This window comes from Herpailurus yagouaroundi, unplaced genomic scaffold (assembly GCF_014898765.1).
Source record: "Herpailurus yagouaroundi ecotype Mexico unplaced genomic scaffold, PumYag 162, whole genome shotgun sequence".
Lineage (NCBI taxonomy): Eukaryota > Metazoa > Chordata > Mammalia > Carnivora > Felidae > Herpailurus > Herpailurus yagouaroundi.
The window spans coordinates 46,225,897-46,251,648 of NW_024412403.1; the positions used below are offsets into that span (position 1 = coordinate 46,225,897).

The window sequence follows — 25,752 nt, forward strand, 5'->3', positions numbered from 1 at the left end:
CAACGAAATCCAAAGCAATCGTTTGACCTCCCATTATTTAAAAAAAGAGCAAAGAAAAATAAACAACAACAGAAATATTTGGCATATTTATTTGTTCTGCTTGAAGTCTTATATGCCTTCACAAAATGCTTTTTTTTTTTTTAATTTTTCAACGTTTATTTATTTTTGGGACAGAGAGAAACAGATCATGAATGGGGAAGAGGCAGAGAGAGAGGGAGACACAGAATCGGAAACAGGCTCCAGGCTCTGAGCCATCAGCCCAGAGCCCGACGCGGGGCTCAAACTCACGGACCGCGAGATCGTGACCTGGCTGAAGTCGGACGCTTAACCGACTGCGCCACCCAGGCGCCCCCACAAAATGCTTTTTAAAAGTTTCAGAAAATTCTACTGTATGAATCAACTTCAAAGAGTTTAGGATATACATTCACAGTATTACAAATGTATTTCTCTTTACTTATATCTTCCATTTCCCTAAATGTAATGCTTTAAATAATAACTCTTCCAATACTATGTGGTTAAACTTAGAAAATACTTGAAACATGGTAATATTACAGTTGTCAGCCATTCTTGAGCTTTTAATCTAATAAGTAAGACTAGATGTTGTTTATGTTTCTTTAGCAGATGCTCTTTCAGGGTTCAATTAGTAGAGTTAAACCAATTATATTTCTTCTCAGACGTGACAGGTGCCATCTAATCTTGGGTGGTCACTGACATTCATTTGGATACATTACTGACACTAATTTGGATATATTGAAAATAAAATAGTCTGGAATTTGGACTTGCAGATACCATACCAAAAGTATTGATTTTAAATAGATTAAAAATCTAAGGATCTGGGGCACCTGGGTGGCTCAGTCATTTAAGTGTCTGCCTTCGGCTCAGGTCCTGATCTCGCGGTTGCACAAGTCCAGCCCCGCGTCAGGCTCTCTGCTGACAGCTCAGAGCCTGGAGCCTGCTTTGGATTCTGTGTCTTCCTCTCTCTCTTCCCCTCCCCATCTTGTACTCTGTCTCTATCTCAAAAATAAATATTTTTTTAAAAAATTTAAGGATCTGCTTAAGAAACATGTTTGAAGAATGCCAGATGGTAAAAACTTTTTAGGTCTACATTCTATGTACTATTTATATTCTTAAGGACAACAGGGTTATCATACTGGATGAGAGCAGTAACTACCCCAGCAATGAGAGTGGGCCTTGTGGACGTCATGGAGAAGAGTGTGTTTGTCTCTCACTAGGATTCCAGAATGTATGGATACCTAATTCAATTATTATCAGTGGCTCATTTAAGCAAGTTTGAAGGGCCTAGTACTTTTAAATTTTTCTTTAATTTCATAATTAGTTTTGTAATATGTAAGTTATTTTATATAAAATACTTAAAATTGTGCCTTGTACCTACTTAGCTGTTATTATTTTCACCTAGTAGGAAGCAATGAGTACTTTTACTCATTTTACTATTTTATATTTTAAAATAGTGGTTTTTCCTAGTTTTAAAATGGCTAGATTGAAGCTAAAGTTTTACCTATTCTAATACTATATAAGCAATATTTTCATATTTTCTAAGGTGACATTCAGTAATAGAGATAACAGTTTTGGATTTTAACTTTTTAATATCTGTCAAGAATGAGATGTATACAAGCATATTCCAAACAAAGAAAGCAAAAATTTACAGTAGTAATACAATCAGAAATTGAGAAAAAAATATCTGCCAAAGGAGTAGGAGTTTTTAATACACTTCCCTTAATAATTGTTAAATCGGGGCGCCTGGGTGGCGCAGTCGGTTAAGCGTCCGACTTCAGCCAGGTCACGATCTCGCGGTCCGGGAGTTCGAGCCCCGCGTCAGGCTCTGGGCTGATGGCTCAGAGCCTGGAGCCTGTTTCCGATTCTGTGTCTCCCTCTCTCTCTGCCCCTCCCCCGTTCATGCTCTGTCTCTCTCTGTCCCAAAAATAAATAAAAAACGTTGAAAAAATTTTAAAAAAAATTGTTAAATCAACAAGAAAAAAAAATCAGTGAAGCTAGAGGATATAAGCAATACAATTAACAAATTTGATGATGAATATAAGCTCTTTAAAAAGGGATTTGTTAATATAAGTTACATTTAATAGCATGGAAACTACATGTATAGTTGGGCCTTGGACAGCAGAGTTTGAACTGCACAAGTCTACTTAAAAACCATTTTTTTTATAGTACAGTACTCAGTACAGTACTCAGTTTGACATATTTTCTTAATAACATTGTATATTCTCTAGTATGCTTCATTTTAAACACACAGTATATAATACATACAGCATACAGAATATGTGCTAATCAATGATTTATGTTGTTGGTAAGGCTTTCCGTCAATAGTAGGCCATCAGTAGTTAAGTTGTGGGGAGTCAGAAGTAATATGCATATTTTGACTGCCTGAGGTCAGCACTCCTAAGCCCCACATTAATCAAGCATCACCTGTACTATAGTAGTAAGCAAATATAAGAGTCTCAAGTGTATACAGAAAAATACTATATATTATGCCTGCAACTTTATGAAAAGAATAATTTAAACTTTATGTGTAGGAAATAGGTCAGGAGGATATGCACCAAAATGAGATTGCATTCCAGTTATTTGGCCTCTGGATTTCTTCTCTTCTTTCACGTTTTTGATCAAGTAAATTTTCTCATTTTAGTATCACTGAATTTTGTTGCTTCTTATAATTGATAGCATCCATAGCTTAATTAGCAGCAACATTTACTTTCTAGGTTGTACGTATAATAATGGTACGTATTGTAGTCTAGGACTTGGTAAACTCTATCTTTTGAATAAGTAAAATAATGAAGTATAAACTTTTGCAAAAGATCAAGTTTGATGAATGTCTTCTGAAAAACAAAAGTGATTGACTAAAATGTACCTCAAATTGGGTTTACATTAGTTAAGATAGTAATTTAACACAAAGCAAACTTTCTAAATGTTTATTGTTTTATTAGAACATCTGCCTGTTATTATCCCTTGAGAGTAAATAAAATCATGTTAAAATGTCTAGAGTTCTGAATCATGGTTTAATTTACAAAGGTGTGATTATCTATGCATACTTTCCTTAAGATAAAATGATCTAATATTATAATTTTTATTTATAAACATTTAGTATATTAAAGCTATGCTTTTGCTACTACAAAACTTGCATAATACTATTTTTAATAATTTGGGACACTTATTGGATGTTTTAGTCAAAATAATTATTTACGAATATTTGGAAAAATACTTTTTCCTCATTTATGAAAACATTTTGACCATTACAGTTGACAATCCACTAGCTTCTCTTAGTCATACTTGTCTAAACACAACCCTTCCACTGTGACTACTGATCATTTTTATTACCTGAATGAATTCCAAAATGTCTTATTTGTGCTAGTGCAAGAATTCACACAAACTGGGGTAAATTATATTCTCTCATGGCTTCTCTCTCAAATAAGACTCTGTTTTAACATGAGAGTAAAGTGCTGATGAAGGAGTCTATTGGAAGGATGTCTGTTGAATCACACATGCATTCGGTGAATGGTTGTTACCCACGGTGTTTGCTATGATACATACTGGAGATTGAAATGAAGACAAAACCCCTGTGAGAGTTTGAGAGAAGTGACAGTAATAGAAGAGTGTAAAAGGATGCATTGGAGAGGAATAAGAAATTATACTTAAAAGGAGGATATTGTCCAGCTTAAATACAAGCTAATATTTAAGAACTCATTCTGAGCCAAGCCTTGTGCTGAGAGCCATCCATATGTTATCACAAATAGGGGCTGAAAAAACACACACCTTATTTTTTCAGTCAGAAATCCAAAATCAGTATCACTGAGTTAAAGTCAGGGTATTGTCAGTACTGACTCATTCTGGGAACTTATCTGTTTCCTTGACTTCCAGCTTCTAAAGGTCACCTGTATTCCCTTGCTTGTGTCCCCTTTTCCATCTTCAAAGCCAGCACCATAGCATCTTCAAATATCTCTCTGACACTCTTACCTCTGTTTCCTTCATCCCATCTCCTTCTCTGACTGTCCCTCATGCCTCCCTCTTCTAAATACCCCTGTGATGACCTTGGCCCTACCTGGATCACTCAGAATCATCACATCCCAAGACCTTTAATTTAACCCATCTTCAGAGCCCCTTTTTCTATATAAGGTAATATGTTCACAGATTCATATGTTCATGGATTAGTAAGTAGATATCTCTGGGGAGCCAGAGTTGGTTATTCAACCAACTATGGCTACTAAATGAAATAAGAGATGAAGATAGGAAAATGGGTTTTAAGCCAAGCTGTTGATTGGATTGTGTCCTCCCAAAAGTCGTATGTTGAAACCCTAACCCCTAATGTGTCTGTATTTGAAAATAGGTCTTCTAGTTTCAATTAAGGATAAATGAGGTCCTCAGGATGGAGTCCTAATTTGATAGGACTGGTGGCTTTAAAGGAAGAGAAGAGAGATAGCTCTCTGTTTGGCCTTCTGAAGGAATGGCCATGTGAAGACACAAAGCAAAGATGGCTTTCTGCAAGCCAGAAAGAGAGCTGCAACCAGGAATTAAACCAGCTGGCACCATGATCTTGGACTTCCCAGTTCTCAGAACTATGAGAACTATGAGACAATAAACTGCTGTTGTTTAACCCACTCTGGGTATGGTACTTTTTTATAGCAGCCCAAGCAATCTAATATAGGAGATGATAAGATGGCCCCTGGGTTATACAAGTCTGAAGTTCAAGAGAGAGTCTGTGTTACAAGTTTAGATTTGGAACTTCACAGCCAAGAGGCAGTAGTTGGTGATGGTGAAAGGTATCACCCTGTGATAGATAGTATGTATACTGAAAGGAGAATACAGTTGAGTAAAGAACCATTTGTTTCTAGTAACACTGTTATCCAGTGCAGAGGGCTCAGCAACCTGATTGTGGGAGTAGGGACTGGCAAATGGTTGGGTTGGTCCTGGGTTTCATTCGCAGAGGGGAGGCAGGTGGCTGAAGGGCAAGTGGAAGTATTTGATGATAGTAGTAGGAGCTGCTAGAGGCAGTACTAGGTATCTTTACTTCCCATAACTCTGCAAGGCAGGTAGTCAATGTTTTATAAGGAAACCGAAACTTGAAGACATTGAGTAACTTTCTGTGGGTCACAGAGACTTTTTAATTAGATTTTATTTCTAACATCATTCCTGGAATGGCAAAATGGAGAATCAATTTTGATCATCACGCAGAGTTTTGAAATGCAAATCATTTAGTCTAAAGAGAAACTCTTTCCATATCCCTTCAGGCAAGGAAGGAAGTGGTGTTCGAGACCCTTTGGTAGAGGCTAATACATTAGATTTAAAAGGTGTTCTGGGAGTAAAGGGATCAGTGAGTTTGAAAAGTCAAAATGTTGTGAATAAGAGTATTCAATATGTAAGTTATATACTGGACTTGTGATGTCAGAAATAGAGACAATTTTAATCTCCTTGAGGGCAGAGTTGCATTTGGGAGCATGTATTAGCAGAAAAGAACAAAAAGTGGGAGGTACAGGCTTCCAGTTGTGGAAGGAGTAAGTCACAAGGATGAAGGGCACAGCATGGAGTGTATAGTCAGCGAATGGTATTGTAATAGTATTGTGTGGTGACAGATGGTAGGAGCTACACTTGTGGTGATCACAGCACAATGGGTAGACTTGTCAAATCACTGTTGTACACCTGAGACTGATGTCACATTGTGTGTCAGCTATAGCTCAATTAATTAATTTAATTAAGTTAATAGTAAGTAATCATGTGCCTGAATCATACAGTTAAATCCTCAACCCCTCCTTGGAGGTACACACAGAAATCTCAAGCTTACGGCAGATTCATTCATTCAGCAAGTTACTGAGTGCCTATTTGATGTCAGGAGTCTTGCAAGGTACTAAGATAGAAAGGTCAATAAGATTATATTTCTCTGCCTTTAGGATGTTTAAAGTTAGTAAGGAGAAATCTGAGTTAATAGTTGAAACCAAGAGGTACTAGCATTAGAATAATTGTCGGTCCAGGGTATGGAGAAGGATAAATCAAGGAGCAGTGAGCTCAGCCTTTTGAAGGTATGTTTATAGAAAAAACAGCTTCAAGTTATTATTAATGAATCAATCACATAATATTTTCTTGTCAGGTTGTTGCCCGCCTCTTAACTCCCTCCCATGTGGCCTAATAGGAAAGGCAGAATTTTATTGAAAAGCAAAGGCCGCTTTTGCCTCAAGTATATAAACAAAGACAAATTTTTATCAAATACAGAGCTTTGACAGCAATAGATGTATTTGCTGTGTGCATGCATAAACATCAAATACTGTCTTAAAAGTGTGTTAAGAAGCGTTGCTGCAGGCATGCCTATGATCATAGAGTCTGGCCACTCCTGACAACTGACTGGGATGTGAAATTGGAGGCTGATTATGAACAAAAGGGCACGTCAACTAGGAAGTTAGTGTAAAGAAACACTGTCGTGCACCAAGCATTAAAATACAATGTAGCCCTCCAAATATTGGGGGAAGGAAGAAAGGGAGATAAATCCACTGAAATCATGAGTCAACTTTCCAGGCAACTGGAATGATTAACATGCACATTGCTGTCAGACTTAACTGCCATTTCTTAATGTTCTGAATTACTGCCTTGTGTCCTCTTGCTACATTCCAATCACAAAAATTGAGAGGAATTATGTCTTTAAAAAACAAAAACAAAAATAAAACAAAAAAAAAACTTGCCCAGAAAGAAAAAAGAAGCTGTCTAATATTTGGAATGTGGTGTGGGGAAAAAAATGAACAATATGGGATAATGTGTTACTTAATTCATTCACTGAAAAAGTCCCTACCCATTGTTTGATAAAAACTCCTTCACAGGTCTTATACAAAATGTTTCCTGACCTAGACTTTAAAAGCCTGGTCACGAAGGATACTTAGAATAGCATATTTAACATGTCTTCTGTGGTATCAGGATAATTTTAAAAGATTTACTGGTTACATGGAAACTTTTTAGGACCAAAAAAGCTTGGCAAGTATTTACACATTAATCTTTATCTCTCAAAAAGTAGCTAGGTGGTAGGTATTTAACCCAACCTCAACCCCACCTCCCGCGTCAATGATACTAAAAAGAAAAAAGTAATTTGACTTCCTCTAATACCACAAAAACAAATGAGTGGTGAAGGTGGAAACAGAGGACCCATTTTCTAAGAACCTGTCCTTTCTCATGTCTTAACTATTCCTATTGACAAGTCTGGTTAAACATGAGAAATCTTGCATCATGTTGAATCTTTCTGTGACAGTGAATCAGAAGCATTCAATATCAAATATCATTTCAACTGGTGTGAAATTATAAATTTTCTTTAAAAATGTTACTCTCTTTCATGTGTAGAAGGTGTGCTATGTATTGTGGAGAAATCCAACAGAATAGTCATAAGTTCTTGAATACAATTGGATAGGTGACCCTTCTGATAACATTAATAATAATGGCATTTATCTTAAGACCTCAAGAGACTAAGATATCCCTCTAGAACTAAATTAAAAATTGGATATATGTTTTTCCTTTATGCCGCTTCTTTTTTAACACTTTCTCTCTATGACACTTAAAAATATTCTTCCTGTTACCTTTACATACAGGAAGGAAAGTGGATTGTGCATGATTAGGTTAAAAAAAAACTGAATGCAGAAGATACTGAGGCCTCTCTTAACTGTACACAATGAGAAGAAAACAAAGGATACTATGCAATTAAAAAAATGTTATCATATTGGAAAATCCCTGTCCACTAATATATCCCAACTCTGGGTCTTGAGGCTTTTTCCCCTTGATTTATTCATTTCCTTCATTCAACAAATATTAAAGAGTTGTTTATTATGTACTAGGCACTGTGCATACAATAGAAAATAGAGATGTTAAGGTCCATGCCTTCGTGGCTTACATTATAGTGGACATGATCAAGGAGAGATTTTTAAATGGAGAAATACGTACCAAATGTGTAAAATAGTTAAACATGAATTTCACAGAAATTTCAGATAGTCAGAAATGGTATACCGTAAATATATTATGCTAATACTTTCAAAGCCAAAGATCCCAGGAACACACTGTAGTTTAAAAAGTTGGGTTTATTGTTCATTTTAGCAAGGGAAAAACACACAACATGTGGAACTGTAGCGTGTGTCAGTAAGGGAAATTTAAATGAAACCTACTAAAGGATTTGGGCTTTCATTGGGTGATTTAGGCAATCTAAGGAAGAAGATTAGATTAGATGCTGCCAGAAAGCAGCAACGATTCTATAATTGAGTGTGTGTGTGTGTGTGTGTGTGTGTGTGTGTGTTTTGTATTAAGTATTTTTTATTCTATTTATTTTTATTGATACACATGTAGTTGACACACAATGTTACATTAGTTTCAAGTGTACAACATAGTGACTCAGCAATTCTATGTGTTATGCTATATTCATCACAAGTGTAACTACCACCTGTCACCATAAAACACTATTATAATACCATGGACTATATTCCCTATGCTGCACCTTTCATCCCTGTGACTTATTCATCCCATAACTGGAAGCCTGAACTTCCCACTCCCCTTCACCCCTTTTTGCCTATACCCCTACCCTCTCCCCTTTGGTGATCACCAGTTCGTTCTCCGTATTTATAGGTCTGTTTCTGCTTTTTTCTTTATTTGTTCATTTTGTTTTTTAGATTCCACACGTAAGTGAAATAATATGGTGTTTGACTTACTTCACTTAGCATAATGCCCTCTAGGTCCAACCATGTTGTTGCAAATGGCAAAGTCTCATTCTTTTTATTGGCTGAGTAATACTCTGTTGTATATATACATCTTCTTTATCCATTTGCCAATTGATAGACACTTAGGTTGCTTCCTTATCTTGGCTATCATAAATAATGCTGCAATGAACATGGGAGTGTAGATATATCTTCAATATCCTGTTTTCATTTTCTTTGGGTAAATACCCAGTAGTGGAATTACTGGGTCACATGGTATTTCTTTTTTTTTTTTTTTTTAATTTTTTGAGGAACAGTGCTTCACCCTGTTGATGAGGTAGAGATTCTTACCCTAGAGTCATGGAATGCCAAAAACACAACACCCTATGTTAGGCAGGTGAGGTTGGTAGATATTTATCAATTACATGTACTCACAGCCCAGGGAGGAAGAGGACACCACACACTACACAGGGCCACCTGGAGGTTGCACTTGGGAACCTACCAAACAACCAGGGAGGCTGTAAGAGACAGGCTTTGTAGTACCAAGAGGATAAGGCACCCTCTGTTTCCCTTAGGAGGATGTGATTGGCTTGTTTGAATCATTCCACAGACTGACAGGAAAGTGAAACCTGCTACCTGGGGATAAGGAAGAACTATATATGAGCCATTTGGTAAAGAGGGATATTTGGCTACAGAACCATATATATGGGAGCTGAGTGGGAGGGAGAGCCTGTGGGAAGGCTGTTTGAGGCCTTCCCAGTTTCCCCCAGATACTAAAACAGCACATAATATTGGGCTTTAATTTTAGGACTTACACCACAATATCTTAATGAATCTTATCTCCACAGAGGAGAGACAAGAACAAGGATAAGGATAGAATTGGTGAAGAAAGAGCCATTATTCATTCTAGCCAAGAGAGGAGGGCATATTTAGTATTTTGGCATGTGACCTTGCCTTTTGTCTGTGCTTAGGCAAAGTACACAGTGACCTTGCTCTGTCTCATTTTGTCATGGTCTCAGAGTAACCTTGTCAAGGCTGGTATAGTGTGTGATAGGAGAGTTACATAGCCCAACTGTGAGACCGAGGACAGCTTCTGATTGTTGAGCTGCTAATTTTTTCTTTCTCATTTAGAAGGGACTGCTAGTAGTGGAGATTAAATTAGATGGATTTATCAGAGCAAGTTTTCTGCAGGAGGGACCTCAAATCTTGGCCTTTACTGCTTATGAGAAACCATCCCCATAGAGGACTGAGGAAGATGGACAAGGGAGGAAAGAGGACACTTTGTGGAGAACATTCCTATCAGAGGGAAATAGCAAGTGTAAGGAAAGAAATACCTCATTATACCTGAGAGATATGTTCTAAAAAGCCATCAGGAGTGTGGCTCTTGGCTTCATTGACTCTCAAGGGGTTGGAGGTAGGGGAAACCAGAGTCTCAGTCATGGAAGAGCAAATTTTGGAAATCTTCTAAGAGATTGTGAGGTGACAGTCCCCCAAATGGATGGTCCCTCACCACCTCGACCATTCTCTCACAGTTTTAATTTGGTTATGTAGACTTTATATGGAAAATCCAATACTAATTGTTATTATAATATAATAACATAATATTAATAATAATAAACATCCCAGACACCACTAAATGGTAGTTATAAGCACAGACCCTGGAGCCAGACTTCCTGAGTTCAAATTACAGTTTTACCACTTTCTAGTTGTGTCACGATAGGCAGGTTATTTAGCCCATGTATCTCAGCTTCTCATCTGCAAAGTGGGGATAATAATGGTACCCACCACAAATGTTTGTTGTCAAGATCAAAATATATATTTAGTTTTTAGATCTGGTTCATGGTAAGCAATGTATAAGTGCTACCTGTGTAATAATGATGGCGACAATGATTGGAAAAGAAAAAAAACTATAGTTAGCACCATATTCCTGTAGTCAATGAGTTAATGATGCACTAACCAGTATATAAAAATGTTCACACATCATAGTGAAGAATAATTTATCTTACTGATGGTTATGTACAGGGCCTCAACTCCTGCTACAAGGACAATAATATAATGGAACAGCCTTTGGCAATATCTTAAACTATGCATTTGATTTAGATTATTTTTTCCTCTCTGATATGTCTTATACATTCAGGCCTTCCACAGATAAGGGTTTTAATACATTTCCTGACTGCAATTTTTGGGCTTTGCCTGAAGAATGCACTAGGAGTCTCAGATCTTTAATTGAGGCAACCATATTTAGTGTCACTGAAATAAGTGTGATAACAGCTTGATGGTACAAAGTTTGACATGAAGAAAACACCTACCTGGTGATAATAGGATACATAAATTTCAGAGAACAAAAAAAAAACAAAGAAAATTACCACTCTGCCTGTCTTGATGAAATAACACCAGTGTTTTCTATTTATTTCACTACATTCAAAAGTTTATTTGGATTACTATGAAATGCTAACAGAAAATCACTTGCATTATGGGCTCAAGACAGGTGAGGAGTTTTAAAATATTGGTGAGCTTCTATTTTCACTAGCAAACTTATTAAGGCAAAATAAAAAAAAGAAATATCTGTTTTATTGTGGATATTTATTATAACAAACCACAGTGGTCCAAGAAGGAATTTGAAGTACCTTAGTAGGCCTGGATGTATAAGACATTAATTTAGACATAGGTACATACCTTTTCTCTCAAGTTTCAGAGCTTCAATAGTAAAATGTCAAACATCTCTACCAATTGCCATTTTTTTAATGTCTGAGAGAAAATCTTTAAATTTTTTTTTTGTAATTACAAAACTGAAAAACTACAGCCTCCTTTTCCTGTCAACATGAAACATTTAACCTCCAACAGGTTGAGAGTATCATTAAGTAAAAACAGACTTTTCTTGTTTTGATGTCAAATTAAACAAGATTTATAAAACTCTAATATCATATGCACTGAACTTGGGGACCCCACTCTAGTCTGAGTTTTCTATTTGCTTGTTTGTTGGTTTAACGTAAATAGAGTAAACTCTCTTGTTAGACTGCTTTCTATTTCTAATAGACATGTTTACACATAATTTAGAAGCAATATTTTGGCTTATTTCCTTCCTAGTGTTTTTTTTTTTTCACTTAAAAAATATCTTAGCATTTATAGCAGAAGGTGGTTAATATTCATGTATAGTCAATATTTAGTTGATTATAATGAATTGGTTCTTCTTTGGACCAAATAAGGATAATTGAAATCTATGGTACTTCAAAAATTTAATTTGGTTCTCTACACTTAAATTTACATTACATTGAACTATTAGCCAGAACTGCTAGCTAATAAACTAACTGAAGATACTTTAATTTTCATTTCTTTCACCATTCCAAAGATTCATATAACTTAAAGTACATGAACAGCACTTTACAGTTGATAAGCACTTTTATATATAGCATCACTTTTGATCTTCCCAGTATCCTGATGAGGAAGGGACATTATAGAATTATGGAAGATTTTATTATTATCTTTACTTGATAGATTAATAAATTGGTGATCAAGCATCATGCTCTTAAGCAAATGTAGGTAATTGGCCTCAGAAAAGTTAAGTCTGGAATTTCAAGTTTTATTGAATTTATTGCATTGCACTAAGAAAACTTCCAAACTTCTTTCCCACGATAACCTCACTTGCCACCCTTGGCTTCTGACCTTTGAAACATTGTCTTCATTTTTCTCGCTCCCTCTGTGCACCCCTGCCTGGAACGTTACTGCTTTTCTTGAATATCCAAATCGTACCTATCGCTCAACATCAGCAAAAGTTTCACCTGCTCCAGGAAGCCTTCTAGCTGCCACTGTTCTTAGTTAACTAATACACCATTTACAGAGATTGGTTCTTATGTTCTTGAGTGTTATATTTGTTCAGCTAAACTCTTCTGCTAGACTGTAAGCTCCTAAGAACAGAGACCAAGTCTTACACTTCTTTGAACTCACAGCACTGTAGCACTGGATATGTGTATATGTATACATATATATGTATATGTATATGTATATGTATACATATACATATATGTATATGTATACATATTAAATATGTATATTTAATATATATATTAAATATGTATATTAAATTTGTGATAAATATTTGCCTACTATTCATTACTTCCCAATAAAGCCATTGCTGAGCCATAAATTATCTTACTATGTTTGTATTCCAACCATGTGACTTGTAATTTAGCCTGTATAATCACCTATTATAGTTGAGTTCAGTGTAGTCATTTCAATATGTTCATGTACCAGTTGACCCTAGCATTGATTTCTGGTGGTAGTGAAGCTCAGATATATGGTCTGCAGGATCAAGTCAGCTACACATGCCTGATGGATTCCCTGAATAGAGCAGACATTTGGCCCATATTTCAGTATTGAGAACAGGAACAGGAAATGTTATACAGTGATTGCTTTTCTATAGAATTACATTAGCATCACCCATTCTGCTAGTCATAATTTCTCTGCAGATCAGGGAGATCTATCAATGGCAGTTCCTGTGCCTTACCATATGAAAGTGCATTCCATTATTCATTATAAATGATGCTGATCAAGCACATCATCATTATAAGTTTAATTTTTAAGAAAGAAATCTCCATGTGGAAATGACACAGTTGACAGTCATGTTAAAACAAAAAAAAAAAACAGTACCGTATGACAGTTCCTCTGGAATGTAAGTATTCTGCTTAAACAACTACTTTTGTTCATATTTTAAGGAGAATTTGGAGAAGTCTGTAGTGGGCGACTGAAGACACCAGGGAAAAGAGAGATCCCCGTTGCCATCAAAACTTTGAAAGGTGGCCACATGGATCGACAAAGAAGAGATTTTCTAAGAGAAGCTAGTATCATGGGTCAGTTTGACCACCCAAATATCATTCGACTGGAAGGTGTTGTCACAAAAAGTAAGTACTGATTCTCTTCATTACTTCTTTTGTATATCTCTATCTTAGTTCCTTAAAATTAACAAACAAACGAAAACCTCACTAGCAATATCACAGCCATTAAGAGGATAATCTAGTTCAGGGGGCGCCTGGGTGGCTCAGTCGGTTAAGTATCTGACTTCAGCTCAGGTCATGATTTCACCGTTCATGAGTTTGGGCCCCCTGATGGCTAAGAGTGTGGAGCCTGCTTCCGATTCTGTTTCTCCCTCTCTCTGCCCTTTCACTGTCCGCTCTCTCTCTCTCTCTCTCTCTCTGTCAAAAATAAATAAAAAATATTAAAAATTTTAAAAAAGAAGATAATGTAGTTCAGATATCATCTTCTGAACCCCTCAGAATCTTGATATTAGGCTATGACATTATCAGAGTTTGCACTGGTCACCAAACAGCTTTGAAATGGTATTTATTACCTGTAAATCATTTGCTAATTTAACTTGAAGTAATGAATCAAAAGTAAAGGGCTACATATTTTTCTAATCTCTATAAGCTGTTTACTTCTTCTAAAGCTGTTAAAATTTCAATATTAATAGAAGAAACAGTTAAAATATTTTAGGTCATTAAGGTAAAATACTTCTGCTTGGAAATAAATTTCATATACAAATAAGGATGCTTTATCTGAAGTAGAACTTCTAAACAAACATTTTTATATGGAACCCATCTACATAAATGCCATTAGAACTAAATTACTTTAATTTATATAAAATGAAGGGGTGCCTGGGTGGCGCAGTCGGTTAAGCGTCCGACTTCAGCCAGGTCACGATCTCGCGTTCCGTGAGTTCGAGCCCCGCGTCAGGCTCTGGGCTGATGGCTCAGAGCCTGGAGCCTGTTTCCGATTCTGTGTCTCCCTCTCTCTCTGCCCCTCCCCCGTTCATGCTCTGTCTCTCTCTGTCCCAAAAATAAATAAACGTTGGAAAAAAAATAAAATAAAATGGAAAAAAGAATTAAAAATTCAAGGGGAAAAAATCCTGTTTTTACAGAAATAGTGAGCTCAAAGCCATCCCTTTGAACTTTCTTAATATTTCTTAATATAAAATTAATCTTATACTCTAAAAAATAGATTGCTATATAAACACTTTTATTTGAATAATGACAGGACATAAACCTTAACTCATTTCTCCTTATTCACTAAAAATTATAACTTATAAAACCCAATAGCAAATGGCATTTAAAAAAAAAAACAAAAAAATGTAATTTAAATCTTTGAGAAGCATTTTTTCATAAAACTGGTATTTCTCTTAAACCACTTATATAAAATTAAAACTTCACATCATATTTGAAAACAGGCAAGTATAAAAGCTTACTAAAAGCATACAACTGAGTATGTGTATGAAACTCCTAAGTCCCTCTCATAAGGCATTGACCAACATGCTGCCCAAGGGGAACAGAAGATAACAGTTAGCCTTGACAGTCTGGAAGACCCAAAAGTGTACTTTTGAAGACAGCTGTTGCACTGGTCTGTTACTTTAGTGACCTTAATGGGGCCTTCCGGTATTTATGTCCTGTGTTGCTCTCTCCATTGGTTCTGGACTTGTCCATGTGTCTGTCTGTGTGGAAGCATCTTACACGTTTGCACTTTGGGGCTTGTCCTCTTACAACACTGCTTCCTGTAACCCAGCCTCCAACACTGAGCAAAACCAGTCCCTATGGTGAAGCTTCGAGCAGTATTGCAAAGAGGAGGAAAAGTAGAATGTCCAGTCGACAGGTCTATCTGAGCTGCCCACAGACAGTCCGCACTGAATGCCAGGCTTGTGATAAACCATCTCAGACATTGCCACCTCTCCCCACTACCACCACCACCAAAGCCAGATGGCTACAGCTGCAGTTGACATCTTCTAGAGCAAAGGAACCACCTACCTCAATCCAGTCAACCCATAAAATCATGAGAGAAGATAAATGTTTAAGCCACTGAGTTTTGAAAACTCCTGCCACTTAAGAGTTATACAGCTTTAGGTAAATTATTTACCATCTCTCTCCTTTACTTCCACATCTGTGAAAATAAGACCGAAATAACTCCTACTCTATAGTAATACTGTAAGGATTAAATTTGTTAATATATAAAGCATTTAGCATAGTATGTGTCATAATAAGCCACATTAAACGATAGCCATTATTGGTGCTATGTGCCAGACATTTTACACCTACAGTTGACCATTTCATTTTCACGGCAGCTACTATGAGTATCATTGTCCACTGAAGCTTAGACAGGTTAATTAACCTGCAGAAAAACCTCTAATCCAGTAGTATGGCAAGTAGCATGGCTGGTATTCAGGCTGAGTCAAAAAGACCTCTAAAGCCCATGGGGTGTGTGTGTGTGTGTGTGTGTGTGTGTGTGTGTGTGTGTGTGTTGGGTTGATTTTTTTTTCCATTTTCTATATCATAGTGAATGAATCAGTTTTATACTTTAATTATCTTCATCTTATCTGAATTAAGTGACATTAAATAAATGACAATATGAATAAAATAATATAATACCACTTTTTAAAATAGAGAAAATATTTAGGTTAGTAAAATAAATTACTTCTAAAATGTAAAATTTGTAAAGAACCAGCTATGCCATAATAGCTAGCAAAGACTATAATCTAAAAGAGATAGAAAGAGAGAGTAGAAACAATATGTTAATTATTGTTTATATTGTCTGACTTCCTTGGCGTTAATTTGGCATGAACTTTTCAAGTCCTCCTTCTATCTTATATCTCTCTGGAAGGAAAAATATACTTTTGAATTTGGGTCATGAATCTTTGCAAAGCATTTAAAATAATAATTTAAATATAATGTTGAGGTCTTCTTATATGTATTTTTGCTTGTAATATCTGGAAATGTGTCAAACAATAAATTCAGAGGTTGAAAAGTATCAGATCTTTGTTTTCTCCCTCTGGTAAATCACATTATATGACTTTGTTATGTCACATATTGCCATATATTTTATATGCTAGATATAGATATAGATATAGATATGGATAAAAGTAATGAAAAGGGAAAAGATTTATATAGCTCTATGAAGTAGTAAGATTTATTTATCCTAAATCAACTGAATAGGTTTAGTGAGATAGTCTGTGGCACGTGTCTGCCCATTTGAAATACTCCCCAATGCAGTGATTGTTTCATATGTCTAATAATCTTGTCTAAAAATGGGACCAGTGACCTCTACAAAGCCAGATTTGTATGCTTCCTAAGTCAGGGTCCTTGTTCCACTTCAAGAAAAAAGAAAGAAGTGGGGGGAAGGAAAGGGAGGAAAAGATAGTTGAGAAAGGACAGATGCAATATGCTTTTGAATGGCAATCATCATTACAGTTTGAACTTGTAAAAGTGAGCCCATATAAGGGTGCTGGGCTGTTGCTGAGGTGGATGGTAGAGATAGAGAAAGGGGTAATTCCCACAAAGATAAGTGGTCATATTTATACTCTTATCTTCTTGACTCAAGTGCTATGAGATTTTTAGGAGAAAGGCAATAAATAAATGAATGCCTCATTCCCATAAACACATGGTAATTGTTCCAAGATTGCCCTTAAGTAGCTAAAAGATAGCTAGCAATTAATGCTCCCTAAGGACTACCATATTGCATAAAAGATAATACTGACAAAGATAAAGATGAAGCATAAGTTTATGCAGTCATGTTAGTAGACTATCCTGGGGTTCTGAGAAATAAACTCACAGACTCTCAGTTGAAAGTAATGCAAAATTATAGATCAAAATCTTCATCAGATCCTTTTATAAATTCTTAATAGGGATACTTTTTATCTTATGTATACGTTTTATCTCCAAGAGATACATATTACAAAGTTCTTGGGAACACTTTGCTCTTTGATATTCAAAGCATATAACTACTTTTATTTTAAACTTGAAAGTTAAATGATTAAAAGCTGCATTATATAAAAAGTGTGTGCGATAAAAGTTGAACCTATTTATTTGATACGCATCACAATTTCATTAACCTGTTAAGATAAAACTGATATAAACAGAGATTAACCGAGCTAAACCATACGCTTAGCACATACTTTTTGTCCAACAAGCAAATAGAAGCCATTAGTTAGAGAACAGACTTGTAGCCATTAGTAGCATGCATAGTAGCAATTTGTAACTGGTAAGGTATACACCAGTGTCATTAGTTTCTTAACCAAAAGAGAAAGTACTACCCTCCTATAAAAAGATAAGAATAGTGGTTAAATGATGAAGACATACAGTGCGGTAACCACACTCCTGAAGCCTGGCCCAGCAGTTTGAACCATGATGATGGAAGGAACAAGAGAGAACTGATGAAGTGCCTATCTCCCAGCTTAGAGGCTGATAATTAAATTTAGATACACCAACTATATCTCAGGTAAATCATAGATTTAGTAAGGAGTAATAGAAACCAATGAGGATAGCAAATGAATTCCCAAACGTAACTTCATTTCATTGTAGGATTTTCCTAAAGACATTCTGTGGGGACAGAACAGGAGCTATAACAAGAAAGTGCCAGCATGCGCAAACCTCTTTAAATATGGCAGAGTACTGTGGGTTCCTTTCAGACAGTTTCAGTGGGTCTACACAGGCTCTAAGGGAGTAGATTCAAGTCAGTCAGATACATTGTACAGTAACTGCATGAGAACTGCACCTCTGGTTCCAGAATTGCATTCTGCTTGTCAAGTAATACATCGCCCAAGATTTCTGACTATTACTGTTGCCACCAATGTGATCTCTGCCTCTCCACCTGGTGTGCTTCCAGCTACCAGTTACAGGGTCTTGACCAAGTCCTCCACGTCTTTAGGCATCAGTTGTTTTTGTTTTTTTTTTTTTTTAATCTACACAAAAGATTGAAAAGTGCAGATTGGACTAGAAAACAGTAAAAGTCACATTTAGCCCTAATATTTTGTGTTCCATTCCTTTGCCAAAGGAAGAGGGTCACAGATGTTGGTGAGGAAAATTTGTGCCATTGGTAACTTATCACCCCACTTGTAATTTTTTAAATAACTTAAGGTTTGTATCAGTAATCCAAAGAGAAGATAGAGAGGTTCCAGAAGAAACAAAAAGTCCCTTTAATAAAGTTTTATTTTAACAATCTGTGAGAGAATGTATAGGTAAAATTTTCCTGTAAGGCAAAATCAAGGTTTGGATATAAGGAATATACATTGTAGGGGTAAATATACTGCAAAACTGCTTCTAATAAAATAAATTAGATAGTTTTCCCCCCCAACCCACCGGCCTCTGGAGTTCAGCCATTCTGCTAGCTAAGATAGTTTGAGAGGTTTGTTTTGCTTTGTTTTCCGAGACAGTTATTGAGCACCACCAGGTTTTAGAGATTATTTCTGATTAAAACCTAGAGCTATAGAAAAGAAGCACTCAGTGTTCGTGAGAAACCCACTTGTTGGTGTCTGTCCACTGGGAGCAACAGACAAGCAGGCCACTATTTCCCAGTGTGATGTGTGGCATGTGTTGTTCTGGATACAGTTATTGTTAATTTATTTATCCATTTATTCAGTGAATATTTACTTACTGGGTGCCCACTCATCTAGTCAGTGGTAATATGGTATTGAAAAAGAGCTTCTATCTACTGGAGGAAACCAAAAGTAATTAAATGCATGAATATAATTTTAGGTAAAGAGAAAAAAAACCCAAATGAAGTGAAAGATCAAGCCCTGCCAAGATTTGGTAGGAGAATATTCAGGCAGAGAAAACAGAAACTCTTGTGACTAAGAAAGAAGTTGGCATGTTTCGGGCATCCAAAACATCAGAGGCAAAGTAATAGCAGTAGTACAGATTCGGGCATCCAAAACATCAGAGGCAAAGTAATATGTAATACAGATTACATATTCAAAGGAAAAGAACCATAGGCAGGCAAAACAGTGAGGGGACTAGTGTAGTAATCCAAGTAAAACATAATGGGAAACTAAATTAGATAAGTAAAGATAAGAAGAAGGGAATAGAGTCAAGAGATATTTCCAGAGTTAAATTGGGAGACTTCAGTGACTGATTTCAGATGTCTTACAAGTTTCTGGTTTAACACAAGAGAAGAAATTCTGGAGAAATGCAGATTTGGAGAGAAAATGATGAATTCTAACTTGATGTTGTATCTGAGGTGCCTGGGACACTTAAAGAAATCCAGGAATCCTCTGGAACCTGGGTGGACGTCTAGGCTGCAGGTGAAAATTTAAGAGTACTCATCAGATGGATGGTGAGGGGCACCTGGGTGGCTCAGTCGGTTAAGCATCCGACTTCAGCTCAGGTCATGATCTCATGGTCTGTGAGTTCGAGCCCCGCGTCGGGCTCTGTGCTGACAGCTCAGAGCCTGGAGCCTGCTTCAGATTCTGCATCTCTCTCTCTCTCTCTGACCCTCCCCCTTTCATGCTCTCTCTCTGTCTCAAAAATAAATAAGCAAACAAACAAAAAGATGGATGGTGATTGGTAGTTGAAGCTATTGGGAGGACAAGCTTACCCAGAAGGTTGAGGAGAACTATCCTTAACAGGCAAACTGAAGATGAAAAGCTTACAAAAGATACAGAAGAAACAACCTAGAAGAAAGGTTCCTAAGAATGAGGGAGAGGCCAATAGAGAAAGGGAGCTGGGAAGCCAAGTAAGACAAGGATTGAGAATCATCTGTTGGGTGAGGCAATCAGGAGGGCACAGCCCATTACAGCTTATATGAAGATGGTCAGATTGCAGTGGACTATAAGGTATGTGCACACTGCAGTCAGACTGATAGGTTAAAATGCAAATTAGATTGTGTTGATTTCTTACTTACATTCCAGATGCTCACCATGCTATGTTATTCATTCATTCAAGTAATATTTATTATGTACCTAACTACTGTGTGCCAGGCACTTTAATAAGCGTTAGGCATTTGGCAGTGAAAAAGAAAGCCAGAATACCTGTCCTCCTGGGTCAGGTCCATACATCTATGTCCTCTGGTTTCATTCTTCTCCAGTCTCTTGAATTGTAGATTACATTCCTGCTGAATGACAAAAGCATCTTAAAACTTACCCTCATTTATTCCATGTATCTCTCCCTCTTTGAAATCCCTGAGGAGCTGAATGCAAATGTACCAAGCTGACCCTAATGGGTACATAGATAACTATGATATGAAAAGGATATTGGTACCTAGAAGGCCCAGACACCTCTGGAGTTACCAGCCTCCTTTTTTTTTTCAGTCATGTAAGGGGCAAGGTCATTTGCTCAAGTGATAGGTAAAGGGCTTGGAGTATTCCTGAATGTTTGAAATAGCCCTGAGAAGAGTGAGAAAGAAAGCAGACCAGGAAAACTTAGAAAGGTTGTGAGTATCACTGAGGACACAAGAGAACTTGGAGATCATGACAGAACTGTTACCCCAAAGATTGTGGTTAACAAATGTGGTTAACAAAAGGAACGATGAGAGGCAGCAATAAGAGAAGAAATCCTAATTTGTCTTAATCTTTTCTCTCTTCTCCTAATATCTACTATTTGCTGCTACTGAAAATAGTGATGAATTATAATTGTGCAATTTTTGGAGTCTCAGTGGATTCTTGGGATATTTGCTGCAAAGCATTTGCCACTTGGAATTATAATGTATACATATTGATAAATAGAAAATGAACTAGGGGTGTCTGGGTGGCTCAGTCGGTTGAGCATCCGACTTTGGCTCAGGTCATAATCTCATGGCTCATGAATTCAAGCCCCGCATCGCATCGGCTCTGTGCTGACAGCTCAGAGTCTGGAGCCTGCTTCAGATTCTGTGTCTCCCTCTCTCTCTATCCCTCCCCTGCTCATGCTCTGTCTCTCTCTGTCTCAAAAAATGAATAAACATTTAAAAAATTGAAAATAAAATAAAAATAAAATGAACTAACTGTGACTATAAGAAATAGTAACAAGATGACATACTCTGGTAGCCTTGCGTACCTCACTCCATTCAAGCAGCACTGGGGCTAATTGGGAGCAGCAGCTTATACTCTGCCAGAGTGTGCTTCCCTATTTACAACAGAGAAGGTACTTCTTCAGTGTTCAGGAGGAATTTATTCTTGTTCCTTCTGTGTTTAAGTATCTGGGTTTTCTCAAGGTCATTCGGTTTAATCACCTTTCTAGATCTGCCTCTAACTTAATGTGTCCTTCCTGTGGTTCTCCCCTCTCCCTAACCAGCCTGCTAATTATCAGGTAGACTGTAATAAGATGTAACAGGTTAAAAATTCTAGTAACAAGTTGCTCAATATGAAGATAGCACTGTAAAGTATAGAACTAGGAGAGAAAAAGGAATATAAATACAATCTTATGTATACCTAATGCTGCCCTTTAATATCTCAAAATCAAAATGAATAGAATTATCTAGAGGGTGAAATCTTACTCATTTTCAAAAATAAAAATTCCTTCTAAATCATTCATGATGAAGTTTTTTGTTCTTCTGGTGAAAAGTTTGATGGTGCCGAATTTGAGAAGAGCTATAGATAACTCTATATAATAGACATAAATTGGCATCATGACATCAGGAGCATGAGAACCATTCTACCAGACTGGAAGTTCAGGCAAACAGTCATTACTGAGGAAATTTCACCAGGTTCCTGATGGTCTTATGTAGGACTGGATAAAGAACAGTAGAGGTCTTAATCACTGCAAATAATTATGGGCTCCTTGCATATGTGGCTTCTAATAAAAAACTATCCAGGAACTCCTGGGTGCCTTAGTCTGTTAAGTGTCCAACCCTTGGTTCAGCTTAGGTCGTGATCTCACACAGTTCATAGGTTCGAGCCCCATGTTGGGCTCAGCACTGACAGTGCAGAGGCTATTTGGGATTCTCTCTCTCCCTCTCTCTCTGCCCCTCTCCCCCGAAAATAAAAATTTAAAAAAAAACTACCCATAAACTTAATGAATAAAAATTTAGCAAGCTCCTTATTTAATTTCATGATGATGCATATTTTAATGCTTATTTTGTTGTTGTTGGAATATGTTACTCTGACTTTTCTCCAATTTTCATTTTGACATAATTTCAAACTTAAAGAAAAAGTTGTGAAAATAATATAGTTCCCACATAAACTTCACTAGGTTTCCCCTGATGTTAATATTTTACATTAACCATAGGATTATTATCAAAGCCAAGAAATAAATATCAGTACAGAACTATTTACCAAACTACAGAATTTTGTCCAAATTCTATCAGCCTTTTCACTACTGTCCTCATCTGTCCCAGGGTCCTGTGAGAGTTCCCACATCCCCTTAGGATCTTCTAATCTGTGGCAATTCTGCAATGTTTCCTTGTCTCTCATGACCTTGACACTTTTCAAGAGTACTAGTCAGTTATTTTGTAGACTGTCCCTCAGTCTAGATGTGTCTGTTGTTTTTCCATAATTTGATTTGTGGTTATGAATTTTTGGCTGGAGTATCACAGACATTATATACCTTTGTGAACATCATGTCCATATGCCTTATTCCTGGGATGCTAACATCAATCACTTGATTAAGGTTTTGCCTTCTAGATTACCCACTATAAAGTTACTTTTCCCCTTTTGTAATTAATATATGTTTGGGGGAAGATAATTTAAATTATACAAATATCCTGTTTCTTTTCAACCTTTTCCCTACTAATTTTGTCCATAGTAGATCTTGCCTACAGCAGTTATTACTGCTATTTTCTAATGGTGAGTATTCTGTTTCTTTAGCTCTTCTATGTTTATTAATCAGAATACTTCTTTAAGGAACAGTTGTATTTCAGAATGTTCTATAGATAGAATTATACAAAATGAAGCCTTTTGAGTCTGGCTGCTTTCTCTTAGAATGCGCTTGAGAGTCATTCCCCTTTGTTGTTGTTATTATGGAGTAATATTTCTTTGTACAGATGTACCATAGTTTGGTGATACATTCAGTAGTTGAAGGACATATGGTCTGCTTTCAGTTTAGATGATTGTTAGTAAAATTCTGTGAACATTAATGCACAGGTGTTTGTGGGAACACATATTTACATTTAACTTGGGTAAATGTTTGGGTATGGAATGACTAGATTAAAAGATAAATATGTGTTTAATTTTGTGAGAAACTGCCAAAATGTTTTCCAAACCCGATGTACCATTTTACATCTCCACTAGTAATGATGGGTTTCAGTGGTTCTGTGCTATTGATGATACTTGGTTTTGTAACTTTTTTAAAAAAATTAGCCATTCTAGTGAACCTATATCAGTATCTTATTGTCATTTTAATTTGCATTCCCTAATGACTATTAATTTTATCATCTTTTCATATGTTTATTTGCTATCCATATATATCTTCTTGGTGAAATGTGTCTTCAGATTTTTACCTATTTTCTTGCACTGGGTTAGTTTTTTCTTAATTTTGGGTTTTTAAAGTTTGAAAAAATATTTTCTAGATACAGTTCTTTGTCAGAAATGTGATTTGTAGATTTTTTCTGGTTTTTAGCTTGTTTTTTTTTTATCTGTTTTCATTTTTGTTTTTTATTTATTTTTGTGTTGTTGTTCTATGAAGTGTGTCTTTAACAGAGTAAGTTTTATAAGATTTGGTTATATCTAATTTATATTTTTTTCTTTTATGGATTATACTTCTTGGTGCGATATCTAAAAACTTTACCTAACCCAAAGTTACAAAGATTTGTTCTTCTTTGCTCTAGAAGTTTTATAGCTTTGCACTTTGCATGTAAGTCTGTGATCCATTTTGAGTTTAGTTTTGTATGAAATGTGAGGTATGGGCCAAGGTTTTTTTGTTTTTGTTTTTGGGTTTTTTTTTTTTTTTGCATATTTATCATTTTATCACCATTTGTCAAATTAGTTGTTTTTTAAATAAAACTGTTTTACTCATTTTTAAGGTTCCTTCTTTGCTTCAATAGCTTTCCTTTACCTGCTTCACCCACCAGACAAACCTCATGCTGCCAAAGCTAGAAATTCAAGGTTCTATTTAATTGGCCCCACTCACAACATACCTTTAGCTTTATCTTCTGCCTTTTATACCTTTAAGTTTATATTCTATTAACAGTGAATCCTTGGTAATTCCCCTGAACACACTATGCTGTTTCTTATTTCACATATTTTGGGGAAATTCTCCCTCTCCTTTGCACCCATCACCCTTAATTCAGCCAGGAAACTCTACTTATAAAGGGATGACACAGCTTATATGAAACTTTCTTTCTAGATCTCTGCAGTGGGTTAGTCATCTGCATTGCACTTAACATGTTGTACTATAACCACCATTTATATGTGTGGCCCAGAAGTCTGTTGTATTCTTAGCCCTTATACCATAGGATTAGGGCCTTAGCACCCTTTTCTGATGCCCCTGAGGTTTTGTTCTGAAACAGTCCAACCAATCTGTTAGTTGTTACCTGTTGGGGCTCCCTCTTATGTACACACTACCTGCTAACAGCTATTATGGAGGCTTCCCCAGCCCAGTCACTGCCTATCAGTAGAATAAAACAATCTTGCCATTAATGCATTTATCTGGGTTTTCAAAACCCCAGAATTTTGCGGGGTCCTGTGCTAAGTGGAGCAAGGAAATAGTCTTTCTCTACTTGGTTCCTCAGTGTTTCGCTTAGATACCAAAGCTGTACTCATGTACTCTGAGCAGCTAGAATCTCTCTGAAATAGGTTTATTTGGTTTCTGATGACCCTTAGTTTCTCGATAATAAAGAATGTGTATGGCTGTGTATGGCTACCTCATTTTCTCCACTTAATCTCAATTTTCTATCCCAACTCTACTTCATTCTCCCCTCCATCTCCCTCCTCCCAAATTTCTAATATATATCCCCTACTATGTATTTTAAACTTATTTCCTTTTGAATAGACTGGGAAATCCTTTGTACTGGAATGGGCATTTGGGGGGAGGTCAAGGTCTGTTGAAGACAGTTTTTATTTTATTTATTGTGGCACCTGGCATGGTGCTGAGCATGGAGTAAGCACTAAGTACATATGGATGAAAGAAAATGGTATGAAAGGGAGAAAGGAAGGAGAAGATAGGGGTAGAATAAAAAGAAGAGAAAGAAGAAAGAAGGAAAGAAGGAACTTAATTTTTCAGACTTCAAGGCCAGTTCTAAATCTGAACACTGTCTAACATCAATCACATTTATATGAAATTGGCAGCTTTTGTCATAATTGTGATTCTCTGTACTTTTGTAGTTTTTCATTCCTCTGAGCAACAATCATATTTTTAGCTATTTTTGTCCTCTGAAATTTTCGCTGCCACTACGTTGCATTATAATTATTTAGGTACGT

The 25,752-nt window shown here is 36.4% G+C and overlaps 1 protein-coding gene across 6 annotated transcripts in view; it reads left to right on the forward strand.

The window, feature by feature from the left end:
- The window catches only part of EPHA6 (EPH receptor A6), an 868,919-nt gene that overhangs the window by 661,364 nt on the left and 181,803 nt on the right, over positions 1-25,752 (forward strand). For all 6 annotated transcript variants that reach the window (XM_040484252.1, XM_040484254.1, XM_040484253.1 and 3 more), the window contains one exon: positions 13,385-13,570. In XM_040484252.1, coding sequence (XP_040340186.1) covers positions 13,385-13,570 — 186 coding nt within the window. The remainder of the gene's footprint in view (positions 1-13,384; positions 13,571-25,752) is intronic.